The sequence below is a fragment of the Micropterus salmoides genome, unplaced genomic scaffold (genome assembly GCF_014851395.1).
Source record: "Micropterus salmoides isolate LMB-PRFRI ecotype aquatic unplaced genomic scaffold, ASM1485139v1 Ms_hic_scaffold_1, whole genome shotgun sequence".
In the NCBI taxonomy this organism is placed as follows: domain Eukaryota; kingdom Metazoa; phylum Chordata; class Actinopteri; order Centrarchiformes; family Centrarchidae; genus Micropterus; species Micropterus salmoides.
The window spans coordinates 40,405,449-40,420,490 of NW_024040040.1; the positions used below are offsets into that span (position 1 = coordinate 40,405,449).

The following is a 15,042-nucleotide window of genomic DNA, read 5'->3' on the forward strand; positions in this document are numbered from 1 at the left end:
CGTGATTCACTAGCTTGTTTTTTGTGAGACGTTTTTAATTTCAAGATGGAGACGGTAAGATAAGACCTCTTGTCGTCCTTGCCAACTATAATTAATTGTTTATTGTCTCTGGGTGGTAATTTATCCAGTTGCATTGTGTTGCAACGGTTTGACTGCTGCGGTGAATTGGCTCTCCAGCCAGCAGGATATGAGAAAAGGCATGGTGAAAGGAGTTAAAAAGATGAAATACGATACGCAGGGGAAAAGGAGAAAGAGGCAGGACAAGTGAAAGAGGGACGGACCCCTGCTTTAGGTGCTTAGAGAAGTGATTTATAGGAATGAAACTGCCGCAGACCTTCAGGCTCACACACAACATATATGTTATATGTATTTTAAAATAAGCATGCCCCCTAGCTTTTCTTTTCCATCGCATGTATGTGTGCAGAAACTCACATGAAACCTATCACCAGAGTCTTTGGAGCTGCAGGAGTTGACCATTGTTGTTTTGCATTTTGTGTGTGTGTGTGTGTGTGTGTGTGTGTGTGTGTGTGTGTATGTCTGCTTTAGGCTGATAAGAGGATTTGTTGAAGGGCCTTTGTTCTTTAAGCAATATTTTCCTCTCTGTCTCTTTTTTCCCCCAATAGTTTTGTTTGAGGAAGCCATGATTTAATTAAGTCTAGATAAGCATTTGTGCTTTGGGGGCATTGTTGGAACCACACTATAGGAGTAAGCATGCATGTCCAAAAAATGATGGATGAAAATATGAGGGCAGTAAAAAAGACGTAAGCCTCTTGGTATGTTGGCATGCTATATGCAAATGTTGGCGGGGCAGCTGAAACATTTGGTGGAACAGACTGAGATGAAATGGCTTTTGAGCTTCGATTCTGACAAAAACAAACTGTGTTGATGGAGGAGAAATCTGAGCGTGTATTGCATGCATGCATTTGTTACGTAATCTGGCAGACAGGAGGTGCTCCTCTGGTCTCGGGGGGGACCTTTTGAGTAACTAGACATTTGAGTAAGTCTGTACACACATCACACCTGCTGCTAAACGTGTGCGCAGACACACAAACGCACACAGCCGATGGGGTTTAGTGCTGGCATCTAACAAAGACCCAAATAGAGGAACAGGGGCATTTGTGGGTGAGAATTTTGTCATTCACAGAAACATTTTAATGCATATGCACAAACCCACAACCATCACAGAGCTAATCCGACCCTTCAATCACACACACTCTCTCTCTCACACTCTGGCGGCTAGCAGCAATGTTCCCGGTGTAATTATAGAAAGTTTGCCCCCTGATTACAGCCGGTAAATGGCTTTGACTCGCGTCTCTGCTGGATGTCCGCAGGAGGTTTTTCCACTTGTCCAACTAAGGTTATCTGACTTTAATGAGTTTTTCCCTTCCTACTGTGGCAAAGTGACGGGGATGCGATTGGCTCACCTCAGTGGCAGTCTGAGAGACCCCTAGGGTTAATGTTTTTCCCCCACGCGCTCCGAGGTTTGCTGGTGTGCTAGAGCTGCAGGTGTGCCCTCGGTTCAACGCGAGACTGTTGGGCTTGTTTGGCTTCTGTAAATAACATCACAGAGTACGGTCTAGACCTGCTCTTTTATGAAAAGCGCTCTGAGATAACTGTTGTTGTGATTTTGCGCTATATAAATAAAATTGAATTGAAATTGAATTGAAGACCCCTGGAGCTTCAGGTCCTTTATTATGGACGCTTCAAAAGCTGGGAGAAATGAACAGCTCTCGCGGGTCTGATTTAAACTATCATCGTTAACATTAGCTCATTTTGAGCATTAATGAGTAAAGTGGAAGAACGAGTAGGCTCTGAAACAATGTGCTGTCTTTCTGTCCTCATGTAACAATGACCTTCCTAATTGACCCTTTATGCACTTCAAAATGTATTAATTATTTAAAGCATTTCCAGTTAGGAAGGAGGATTTAATAATATTTGATGTTATAGAGGTTTCAAATCGGTTCCTTCTGTGCCTCTTCTAGCCGTCATGTATGTGATGGGAGCCCTGGGACCTGCAGCTGGCTACCTGCTTGGAGGCGTCCTCATTGGCTTCTACGTCGACCCCAAAACTGTAGTCAACATCGACCAGAGTGACCCTCGCTTTGTTGGCAACTGGTAAATATGCATGTGCATCTGTGTGGCTGCCAGAGCCCTTATGTGCGTTGATCAGTCTGTTCTCAATTGTCTTTACAAACGCATCCGTTGTTTCCTCCTTTCAGGTGGAGTGGCTTTCTCTTGTGTAGCGTAGCCATGCTTCTGGTCATCTTTCCCATGTTTGCCTTCCCCAAAAAGTTGCCTCCGCGCCACAAAAAGAGGAAGAAGAAAAAGATAAGCTCGCCAGGTGACGTGTCCAGCGACGACGATGTGATGAAGGAAAAGTCCAGTAGCAAATGCCAGAACGTCTCTTCTTCAATCGGCTTTGGAAAGGACATCAAAGGTGAGGACCTGATACAGTCTATTCCACCCCTGGAATCACTGGTGTTGAAAGTACCTTACATAAAGCAGCTGTGAGTTATTGATGTACAAATGGCCCATAATCCAATCAATGGCCGAGATTAGTCATTTTATCTAATTGTGGAAGAGATCTCCTTTTAAAGATGTTATTGATTGGCGACGGAGGAGGTTGTCCACACAGCTGACTAATGAAGCAGGTAAGTCACTGTGAACATGGGCTTTTTAGTGCATTTATTTTAGTAAATGAACGTGGCTAAAGGTCACACATTATTGCTCTTTAATTGACACAAAAGACTTAGTGTTTAGCATAGCAACCTTGATTTTAAATGAATAACAGTACATTTCTGACATTATAAGTCCCAATAAAATATCTAAAATATATATAGAATAAAATTATAACATTTTAAAAAATTTGGAGACTGTGTTTGTTAAACTGCCTGCAGCTGTGCTCCTTTGTGCATTTTCTATGTCTTCTCTGAGCCAGATAAACCAGGAATCTCCCGGTTTTCCCTGGGAGAACCCCCTGGTTAAGCTGAATTGTGCTCCAGTGTCTCCCAGTTTCCTCTTGTCTGATTTTTTTTTTCTACTCCTCTCTCTCTCTTTTTCTCTCTCTCTCTGTTAAATGAGCTCTTGGGGGAAGTCAGTCACGTTTCTGCACACAGGAGCAGACAGACTCTGCAGCAGAGCGAAACTGTAGCATGCACGTTTGCTCTCACACTCTTTATTGTGATGCAAAATAACTGAAGTGAATTCTAACACACATTTAAATGGGTGCATACTCCAATTCACGCTTATGTGCATTCCCCCTCGGAGAGCAGATAACACAGACTGCTACCATGAATGCACAATAGCTTCCTCAGTCCAGTGGTAGCTCTCCTGCTGTTTTACTCAGGATGTTTTGGACTGTTGTGCAAACTATGGCCAATATTGCAGAGCCAGGCACTTCAATGTTTGGATCTGTAATGTATTTTAGCACTGTGCATGTCGTTCTGTTGAGGTGTGTGTGTTTGTTTGAAGCACAAATTCAGCACTTTCTGTGAAAGATGTTCTGCACTGAAGTGGCTGTTTTCACCAAGCACTGAAAAATGCTAACGCTGACTGTTTTCAGTAATGCTCGTCAGATGGACACTTTTTGATTATGGAATGTTCCAGAACTTTGTCAACTGCTGCTTGCAAGCAATTCTTAATATTTGTTTGACTTCAGCATTTTGTGGAATTTTAGTCAGCATAGATGAATAACTGCAGCCACATACTGTATGTTGCAATCATATTTAAATGTCTGATTGCTTACCTGATTTAAAACAGAGACACAAATCTAAATTGATATTTTACCCTGAAGCAGGACAAAAGTAGTTTCATTGATTGACTTGCAAGTAAGATGTGACTCTCCTTTGACACAGACCTTAGCAAGTACAAATTAGGGTTGTGGCTAATCATTTAAATTATTGATTAATCCATTGATTAGTGATAAGTCAATTAATTTTTACAAGTACAAGCCAAGGTGATTTCTTTAAATGCTTGTTTTGGCTGATAAACAGTCAGATATTCAGTTTACAAAAATATATTGGAGAAGCTAGAACCAGATATAAGACTTGAACAAGTGATCAATTGTTAAGGTAGTTGCTGATTCATTTTCTGCCAGTTGTTTATATTAATCATTCAATACTAGCAGAATTAGCATCCTAAGCTCTTTGTTAAGAAGTTGATTGATATAAATGTGTAGTTTGTCCAATCCATGAATTATTTTACATTCAGATTTGGATGAAAGTGACTTGCTTTCAAATGTTCAGATTACAGATTAGTTCAGTCATCTGATTAATTAATTATATCTCAAAATGATTAAATGATATCCTTTGAGACATCTGTGCAGAACTCCAAAGACTTTACTATCTTCATGGGTCAAAACATCACTTATATAAGCTACAGTGCATTTACAGATATTAACAATAGTTACATATATTATCACTATTGTAAATGTTTAGTGAAAGCAGCATGAATGAAACAATTTGACCGAATAAACTCACAAATGTGGCAACTACTGCGACCCATTGGTCTGTCTGACTGAGAGAGCAGCTGCTGTAGACGTCAACAGGACCTCGCCATCTGTCCCCCTCCAGACAAACATTACAGGAATGAAATAAATAGCATCACTATTCTATTCCTACATTTATCTAAAATAACAGTGACAGATGCTAACATTTCCCCACCTACAAAAAGATTAGTATAATTAGTGCTGAGACGGTGATCCCCAAACCAAGACACTGTGCCGCCCAGTGAGGTCTGCAAGTTTAATAATAGCCTCCCCAATAAAACGCAATAATAATGCCCTCTACATACTTCCTGCCTTTTCGTTTGTCCATGCTTTTAGGCTGTGGGTTTGTGTGTGTGTGTGTGAAGCATGTGAGACAGAAGAAGCCTTATGACTGTAAAGTCATAACATTTGCCCTCAGGGCTTTCAACTCTAGGGACACACATGGGACAAAATTGGAGATGCCAGCTGAGTGCTCAGTTAGACGAGTTGTCCCCAGCCAAATGTTGTGAAGTCTGACTTTTGTTCACCAATTTGGCCCATGACAGATTACACACACTTACAGAGATAGTGAGAGAAAAAGACTGCACAGAAAAAGACTGGTGTAAAATTATGAAATCTAAAAAATGGAATATAGTATTTTATTTTGAAAGGCTTAAATAAATGCTTACTTTGTTTGCTGTCCTCCCACATCTTTCAACCCACAGATTGTTAAGGTCAAGGTTAGACAACACAACAATCTGACTGGAATCCCCAAAGTTCAAATTCATCTAAATGGAGAAACCTTGTTGCACATAAGCGACCTCGATTCTTTAATTATCTGATCATTATTTTTGATGGAGGGACCTTTCCTGGTCTTTTGGAATTTCAGTGCATAAAAACCAAAGAGGAAAATATCTCTTTTGCTGCTTTAGCAGCAGTTTGCTCCAGCTCAGGTTTGTAGATGCAGTCCCAGCAGAATGTCCTAGGTCTTCCTCACAACATCCCAACTACATCAGCTCCTTCTCTACATCTGTTATGTAAGGAGCATCTTTAATCTCAGGTCCCTATGGATTGCGGAGATCCCTATTCTGTCAAATCTGCTCTTGAAATCTTTTGCCTCAGTCTTATTGAGATGAAGGAGCCTGTATGTTCCAGTGACCCTGAGAACAGTCTTTTCTGGCAAGCACACTGCAAACAGAAGTCTGATTGTATAGAAGTCTATGAGAAAATGACTTTACTTCTCACTTAATTTATTACCTCAGTAAACACGTTCCTAATGAGTTTATGGTCTCAATCACTAGTTTCAAGTCTTATTTAACACAAATGATGCTCATTTAGTAAATTATGGTCCCATGTACAGTAAGATAAATGATAAAGCAGGTTATACTTTAGGGCGTGGCTACCTTCAGACTGACAAGTCGCTACCATGGCAAATTAGCAATCTTCTGAACACGATATCTCAGGAACGCTTAGAGGGAATATTTTGACATTTGCCACAAACGTCCACTTGGACTCAAGGGTGAACTAATTAGAATTTGGTTCTCAAACATCAAGATAACTGTGACCTCACAAAACACGTTTTGGGCTATAACTCAAAAATTGATGTGGTAATTCTGGCAAAATTTCACACAGAAGTTTAATGGATACACTGATGAAGTGATGATTTTTTATTTTTATTTTTTACCCAAGAGGTCAAAGGTCGCCTTGACACTGTTATATCATAATGTCATAGTGACCAGATTTCACAGTTGGTTGGACGCTGAATAGGTGACACTTCTGACTCAAAGGTCAAAAGTCATTGTGACCTCAAAATACGTTTTCCACCATAATTTAAGAATGAATTGGGCCATTTCACACAGTTATTGACATGGATGACACAATGAGTAAACAATAACTAGGACAGTTCGGGCTAACGTCCATTTCGTCCATTCTGACGTTCACTTCCCCTCTCATTCTGAATTTCGAGCATTATAGGAATCAGGCAACTTCAAACAATATGTTGGAGTGCGCCTAGCTAATCATGATCCTGTGAGTGAGTTTTACCTACAGCTCATAGAGAGAACACAAAATCACCACATTTTGTGTAGCTGTACTCTTTAAGAATCCATCTTTACATAGTAATCAAGGATGTTTACCTCTTTAGCCAATAATCCTTCATTAATCAGTCCAACAATATATATCCACTGGAATCATATACAGTGAACAAAATATTTTTGTTTTTGCCCCCATTCATCATGAGCTTAACTCAAAGATCTAAGACTTTCTCTATGTACACAAAAGGCCTATTTCTCTCAAATATTGTTCACAAATCTGTCAAAATCAGTGTTAGTGAGCCCTTTGCCGAGATAATCCATCCACCTCACAGATGTGGCATATCAAGATGCTGATTCAGACAGCATGGGTATTGCACAGGTGATTACGCTTTTATTGAAGAAAATTTTGTCTACATGCCCCAGTGCATGATGAGATATCAGGAAAGTAGATGGTTGGGATTCTGATATAAAGTAAGCATATTTGGGCATAGCACATTGATGGGATACATAGATTCTTCCAACCACTTCCTGTTTGTCAGCCAGTGCAAACAAGATGCAGTAGTACAGACAAAATTAAAAATGGTTCTTTCTGCCTAGTAACAGTAATGTACTTACAGTTTGACCACGTGACTTTTGATTGGCAGGATCAGAGGGCATTCTGCATCATGCCAACCAAATCACATGGGCGCTGTCCTCAAGCAGACATAAAGGGCATGTTTGCCCTTATTATGGTGAACAAAGGATGACAGCATTCAGGCCAGATTTGCAGAGCTTGGTTAGTTTTGGCCTCGCAGCAGAGATACACATGATCCATATCCTTATACTGTACAGCAAACATGCTGATAGCTATATGAGTTTCTTAAAGCGTGAAAGGGTTTGAGGTTACAACGTGCACCTGTGTGTTTACGTATAGTTTGCTTCTGCACAAACAAGGATGCTTATCTAGATGCAATGAGACAAGGTTGAATGCATGTTCGAATGTGAGTTCTTTATGTGTTTTAGAGATATTTAAAGGTTATTCTTTTATTACCTAGGGTTATCATTACATAAGGTTTATTTGGGTTACAGATGCACCCCTTTTTCTGTCTTTTCTTAATTACAACTTTCCAGTAAGAATTCTTCTGATGATGATTCCATGGAGTTCAGTTTGTGTGGGAGTTAAAGCCAAATGAAGAGAGATTGTGTGTTAATTACAGCGCTACAGTAATGAACTGATAAGTCTGTTCTTGTATTCCTGCACAGACCTCCCCAAGGCAGCGCTGAGGATCCTCAGCAACATGACCTTCTTGTTCGTCAGCCTGTCCTACACGGCGGAGTGCGCCATCGTCACCGCCTTCATTACCTTCATTCCCAAATTTATTGAGTCACAGTTTGGTATCCCCGCCTCCAACGCCAGTATATACACTGGTAAGTCTTTCTTTATTTCACCTCTTTATGTCACTTCAGTTTTTGTCTTTTTTCTTTACTCCTTCACTTCATCTCAGCTGTACATCAGAGCCAGACACATTTTTTAGTTGCCTTGTGAGTCACTGCAGTCACTGTCCCTGTGGGCCGCCTTCAAGGATGTGTGGGAGCCTTTAATGAGGGATTCTTTACAGGACGTTCTGAGCAATACAGTAAAATAAAATTCTCTATTGAAAATGATGCAGTAGAAGATAATGGTAGTACATAGCTGCCTGTAAAAGAGAGTAGAATGAAATAAAGGTAAATTAAAACAACTAGAGATGTAACTAAGTATAAAGAAAATGCCCGCTGTAGTTTCCCAGAACCGAAGATGCAACTTCAGAAATGTTGGACATTTTTTGTCGAAGAAATTGTGTGTTTATTTTTTAAATAAAATTAATAAAAATAAAAAAAAACTATCAGATCAATGATGCAAAACTGCCTTCAGCAGAGAGTTAATTAGAATGTATAACTCTGCAGCATTAAAAAAAAAGAAGCTAATTTCTTTTTTGAGTTGTATTTAACAGTTACAAGGAAGCAAATATATCATTATTGTGAGACTTTTGAATTCAAAACCTTAATGTATTTTGCATTATGCAAGTATTTACATAAATACCATAACGTATTTCGTTTTCTCATTGTAGTGAATATGGTTTATTCTACAGTATGTGTTGCTTTCCTTTGTGTTGATTTAATGTGTCCTGATCCAGGACGATAAATAATACATCATCACGTACAATGTGCGCCATCAGTCTGTACCAGTTTAAGCTCACATCTGTTCTCACCTCTCCACGTGCACTCCAGTGAATCATAGCAGCGCTATGACTCATGCTGTCTTGCTGACTTTCATTCATTGATAAGCTTCCATTACATCCCCTGACTGCAACACACAAGTCTGTTGACTGCGGGAGACACATTCATCATAACGTGGTCATACGCTCTGCTCTGCCTGTAATCCGTGCACCACATATGTTGGTTGAACCAGTCTAGTTCTTCAGTCATGTCTGAGCCAGCGGTGATAATACACAAGTAATCTGGTATTTAGATTATTACAGCAAAAGGGTGATTGAAGGCAAAAAACTGTGTTCATGTGTGTGTATGTGTGTCCAAGTATTCTGCTGGCTAACATATGGTCATCTCTAGACACACATGCATACACACACCCACACATAGCACAAGACGATTGCCTCATCTCATCTGCCAGTTGCCAGGATACAAGGGGTAAGGGCAAACAGGTGGTGCGATTGCCATGGCTACGCAAACGATGCCAAGCTGCCGGGATGTGATGGTGGTTGGCGGAGGAGGAGGAGAGGGCACGCCTGTGATTGGGAGCATGGTGCTTTCTCAGGCAGCCAGATGGACTGACGAACTGTGACATTTCCCTGATGATTGTGAAAGACTGATCGATTAGTGATGTTTTCACATAAATAGTGTTTTGATATCATCAATAGAGTTAGGTTTTGATTTGGTTTTAGCTAGGGACCATTTTCTGAAACCTGTCAAATCTAGTTGGGGTTGGCTTTCAACAGTTTTAAGCAACAAAATTGACTTTGCAAGACAAATATATGAATTCAATTTTGATATATTTGCTATTTAGCTAAATGGCTACCTACAGTTGATTATGGGTACATCACTTGACATAGCCTCCGGTTCTGTGGCGGCTGGGTAGAAGTGCTTAAACCTGCATTCTTTCTAATGGCCAGCAGGGGGAGACTGGTTGCAAAAAGATGTCTGATTGGATAGAAGTGTATGAGAAAATGACCCTACTTCTCACCTGATTTTTGACCTTGGTTTATGGTCTCAATCACTAGTTTCAAGTCTTCCTCAGTGCAGCACAACATTCGTTTAGTAAATTATGGTGCCATGTAGACTAAAATAGACTATAAAGAAGGGTATGCTTTAGGACATGGCTACCTTGTATTCAGAAGAAGAATCAGAAGGAGCTTTATTGCCAAGTAGTGTTTTACACATACAAGGAATTTGCTTTAGTGTTAAGGTGCTACACGCACACAGACATACAGCTTACATAGATTTATGTAATAAATATATAAATATGTAATAAATAAATGCAAGTTATATAAGAATAACAGAAGAATAGAGAAAAATAATACAACAAAAATATAAAAATAAAAATAATAATAAAAATAAAAATTACAATCCTATGCTGGGCCTTCTTGGTGAATTAGGTGATGTTCAAGCTCCCACTTGAGGTCCTGGGAGATGATGGTGCCCAGGAAGCGGAAGGAGTCCACAGTAGCGACGGGGGAGTCACTCAGGATGATGGGGGAGGGTGGGGCTGGGCTCTTTCTGAAGTCCACGACCATCTCCACTATCTTCAGAGCGTTGAGCTCCAGACTGTTCTGGCCGCACCAGGTCACCAGATGGTCAATCTCCCACCTGTAGGTGGACTCATCCCCACCAGAGATGAGCCCAATGAGGGTGGTGTCGTCCGCAAACTTCAGGAGCTTGACAGACTGGTTACTAGGTGAACTGCAGGGGGTCCAGGAGTGGGTCTATGATGGATTTAAGGTATTCAACAAGTTGCTACCAAAGCAAAGCATATCCGTCCCCAGCTCCACCCCCTCCGAACACGGTCACTTCTGCTTTCAATAAACCAAATTCAAAACCATACTCGAGGCTTTAAAATAGTAGTCCACAAACCAATGGCAGCCTATGGCATGCATTGCTCTTCACTACTTAAAAAAGAGCTACAGTGATAAACAAGACCATAGACATGTTACCTGCTCTGTGAGGCAGTACAAAACACAGATGTTTTGACAAAATACTAAAGTCACGTATTCAGTGCAGATGTTTAGCATATTAGTTTAGTGTGGTGTCATGCTAAGCCATGCTAATATTTGCTATTTAGTGTTAAACAAGTACACAGTTGAGGCTGTTGGGAATGTCATTATTTTTGCAGGTAGCAGTGTGGTTTAAGAAATCCAGGTCTTTCACCAACTTTATACCAGATCCAAAATGGAACCAGCCAACAGAGCCCAGCACTAATTGCCAGTGGATTTAATATAGTGTTGGTTCAGTTTATTAAAGCTTTAAAACAGTGCTGGGTGAGTCTTTAGGGAGACGTTCTGAGCTGCAGAGGGAGTTCAATGTTTTGGCTGCACCAACAGTGTTTTGCAATGAATAAAAAGATGAAGAATTAGGTATCTAGAATAACCAGCAATAGCCACAATGGCAGACAAGTCCTAAGAAGGGTTTATTTAAAGAATAAGACGCCATAGCTTTGTGTTACTGAATGCCGAATGATCAGTAGGAACAACCATAAAAACAACACAGAAATGAATAGACCAAAGATGTCAACAAGATAAAAGTCCCGGTTAAAGAGCTGCCACTGCTACATGCTTATTAGATGTTGCTACAGATATAGCGCTGTAACATATCACACACGCCTCGCTCAGCATCAGTTTCCCCCATGCTGCTACTGCTGCTCCCTGCCTGCATCTCTGACTTTTTTTCACGTAGTGGCTCTGTTAATCTCAGCCAGTGTTCCTTTGAGATGTGCACTTTCCATTGTTATTATTTTTTGCATTTTTCTTCTGTCTCTGTTTTGCCTTGAGAGTCATGGCTTCTTTGATGTAGGCTCTCTATAATAGATTAGCACTGACATGCATACACATTAATCAGATAACTAGGAAATAATCACTCACATTAATGCCAGCATAGCTGTTAATCCAGATAAAAATATGTGTATGTCATTCGTGTAGCATTTAACACTGCAGGATAGTGTGTGTGTGTACCTTCTGTCACTGATATGATATCTGGTTTGGCTGTGTACATGTTTAATCCTTCAGAAAGGACATGGTTTTCAATCATAAACATGCACTTACAGGATAATGTTATGCTACATCTGTCTGTTGCCTAGCTCTCATTGAGCGTGCAAAAAGAGGCACTTTTTCTATATTTTGCCTTCTCTCAGTCTTTCTCTTGATCTCTGTTACACACACATACATACAGAGAGGGAGAAGCCAGATGACATTTCTGTGTACTTGGATCACTTCTCTGTTAATCCTCTATCTTTGATGACACCCCCCCCCCCCTTGCTGACAGACCCCATCTTGCTCGGTACCCGGCCGCGAGTGCCTGTAGCTGGGCTGGAGGGCTGCCATGTGCTGCCTCCCCTGGCCTTAACTCCTGCACGCTGACACTTTCCACCCGGTCAATCCGGCCAGCAGCCAGCTTTGCCTTTCTTCATGCTGTCAGTTAGACTAGTTCTGGTAGACTGAGAGTGCCATGTGCCACAGCCTGAAATGACTCACTGGTAGCCTGTACCCCTGCCTGGTCACATTGATGAAGTAAAGTCTTTATTTTTCTTTATTCTTGGTTTAACGGGGGATGTCACTTTGACATTGATGTTTCTTTTTCAAACAACCGTGTCTAACAAGATAATCAACAACAATAATACAATCATTCTATCTTTCAAATGCCAGATTAAAATACTGCACACGAGGTGCTTATTGCAATTCAGTCAGTCGAGCTTTACAGCAATTAATTCAGTGTTAACATTTGTTCACACAAATTAGCTGCTCTGTTTCTTTGCTGTTTGCAACACTTCTGAAGTTTCTCCTCCATCTCACCCCTACTCTTCTTTCCTCTGATCTCTCTCACAGGTGTGATCATCGTACCCAGCGCCGGGGTGGGCATTGTGCTGGGGGGCTACATCATCAAGAAGCTGAAGCTCGGTGCCAGAGAGTCGGCCAAGCTGGCCATGATCTGCAGCGGGGTGTCTCTGCTCTGCTTCTCCACGCTCTTCATAGTGGGCTGTGAGAGCATCAATTTAGGAGGCATCAACATACCCTACACTACCGGGTAAGGACAAATGTACCAACAGAGCCAGGTATACATCTGTCTTTGAAGTGCATATTCAAAAGAACCGTAGTCTACATATGAAGTTATATCTTAAACAAACGCATACTGGGGGAGGGTGTGGGGGATGCTGTCACTGCTCCCATCATCCTCATGTGTCGTGTTGGAGTGCGAACGATTAATTAGCAACACGGGCATCTGTTCTCGTGGCTCCGTTGAATCACTCTGCCACCTCTATTTCTGAAGCCGCTGCTCGACACCACATCAGCAGCCAGGCTGCACAGTTAACAAACAGTCATCCGATGTGTCAGGCCCTGCGGACAGAAATGCGCAGCGGACGTCTGTTGGCACACCCGGTTGTGAACACACTCATGCAGAGTAACCATGGATGATGCACTGCAAACATGTTATGCATCTACTGTGTTATATCCCATCTCATCATACTGTACGCTGCTATCTCTCAACAATTTCAACGTTTTGATAAAAAATTCAAAAGTTAATTCTGCAAGCTCATAGTCATTAGTATTAGATATATTAAAAATACTTTTTAAATCAAGGGGTGGACAGGCACCATAATTCAGGATGACTCCATCCTAGGCCACCCTGTTCACCCCAACCACCAGACTGCTAATTTTGTAGATTAACCCTATTTGTTGATGTAATAGGTACCCAACTACTTATGGATTTAGCCACTACGTTCATCTGGGAAGAAAGTTATCCACATTACAAAATACAAACATTTGGGACTGACCAAAAAGTAACCTATGTGTGTCCTCAAAAACTCCCTAGACATACACCAATCAAGGACATAGAAATGTAGCCTACACTTTTACAAAAGATAATGAGATATACGGAGTTTACTCAAATGATTATCGTATTATTCAAGCATCAATCCTATCAAAAGTAATATAGCATGCTATATTATCTCTACCGCTGGTCAAGTTGAGAGTTAACGGCAGGCCTCAACGGCCCTCAGGCCACCAAATCTCCCAGTGCTCCCGATGGCCAGACCGCTAGTGTTGATAATGGACCAGGTTGCCTATGTTGTCTCTATGGGCCAGGCCAACAGCACCATCTCAGAAGTTCACTAAACAGTGAACACACAAAGGTGAAACTGCAAAAACCCTGTGAAATGTACTTTTCACACGCCTACGTTAATCAGAGTGATTATTTGCCAAATAGTCAGTGTGCCCTTTAAAGCCCCATAGCTGACCCGTTAGTAACTGTAGTCTTTGTTTAAGCCAGGGTTTATAGAGGGGTCAACAAGACGTGTGAGCCGGTGGGGCTCCTCATTATGAACAGTACTGGTCACTGGTCGCTGATAGCGCCCACATGAGGAATGTTTAGCCCAAGCCGACCCTTTGTGTCACTCGCGTCTGTAGTCACACACTAGTCTAGACGCAGCTCTGGCCTGCTGACAGGCTGGAGACTATTTGACAAAAAAAAGCACATCAAAGTCAAACACCAAAGGTCCACAACCTTTTCATGAATATCTGCAAGTGTTCATGATTATGGGTTTGGCCTGTATGATTAATTAATAGCTGCTGTGTAGTCATCTTGGTCTTTCAAAATAAAGCTGTCAAATGACCAGAATCTGTTTCCTCTGTTACAAAATCAAACCTCAGAATTTTTACTGACACTCTCACTGTTCAGCACTTCTAAACCGCGCTAAGCCACTCGCTCTCCTGGCTCTGGGTTTTTATGCAGTGCAGCCTGCACACGGCGACGCAACATCTGGAGGGTTCAGCGAAGGCCGGGGTTAAGTCGGGGGGGGTGGAGGGGTGGACATGTGCAATCAGTGCAGCGAGCCTGCGACTCCGGCAGGGCTGATGCCTTTTTTTCGTGCATGCAAATACACACAGGAATGTGACAGTGCTGTCAGGACAGGCCCAAATGTGCATCCCCTGTTACAACCAATATAAAAATGAGGAGTACCACTTTATGGTCTTGTGAAAAATGATGGTCCACTGATTTTAAGAGGTAGCATAAAATAATTTAAGCTTTTTACTGCATGGCAGGTTGTCATTTGTTGTGGTAATATAGTATTCTTTGACAACATGTCTAATGAATGACTATTTGACAATGGATACAACCAGGCACTATATCATAAAAACAATAACCTAAACACATTCAGAGTCAGAATCAGAATACAAAGAGATGTCATGTTGGAGTGTGTGTGTGTCACTCCGAGGCTGTGTTGTTAGGGCCTGTCCACTGCTGTTCCGCAGGGCTCAGTGCGAAGCTTCCCAGAGAAAACCCCGGACTCGCTTCACCGCTCCT

At 41.4% G+C, this 15,042-nt stretch overlaps 1 protein-coding gene across 3 annotated transcripts in view; it reads left to right on the forward strand.

Moving 5' to 3' along the window:
- The window catches only part of LOC119909397 (solute carrier organic anion transporter family member 5A1), a 40,947-nt gene that overhangs the window by 20,258 nt on the left and 5,647 nt on the right, over nucleotides 1-15,042 (forward strand). For 2 of the 3 annotated variants that reach the window (XM_038727604.1, XM_038727611.1), the window contains exons 3-6: nucleotides 1,983-2,115; nucleotides 2,220-2,437; nucleotides 7,741-7,905; nucleotides 12,567-12,765. In XM_038727604.1, the coding sequence (XP_038583532.1) occupies nucleotides 1,983-2,115; nucleotides 2,220-2,437; nucleotides 7,741-7,905; nucleotides 12,567-12,765 (715 nt within the window). Of the gene's footprint in view, nucleotides 1-1,030; nucleotides 1,123-1,982; nucleotides 2,116-2,219; nucleotides 2,438-7,740; nucleotides 7,906-12,566; nucleotides 12,766-15,042 lie in introns of those variants that run through there. The other variant, XM_038727622.1, reaches the window with a different exon arrangement.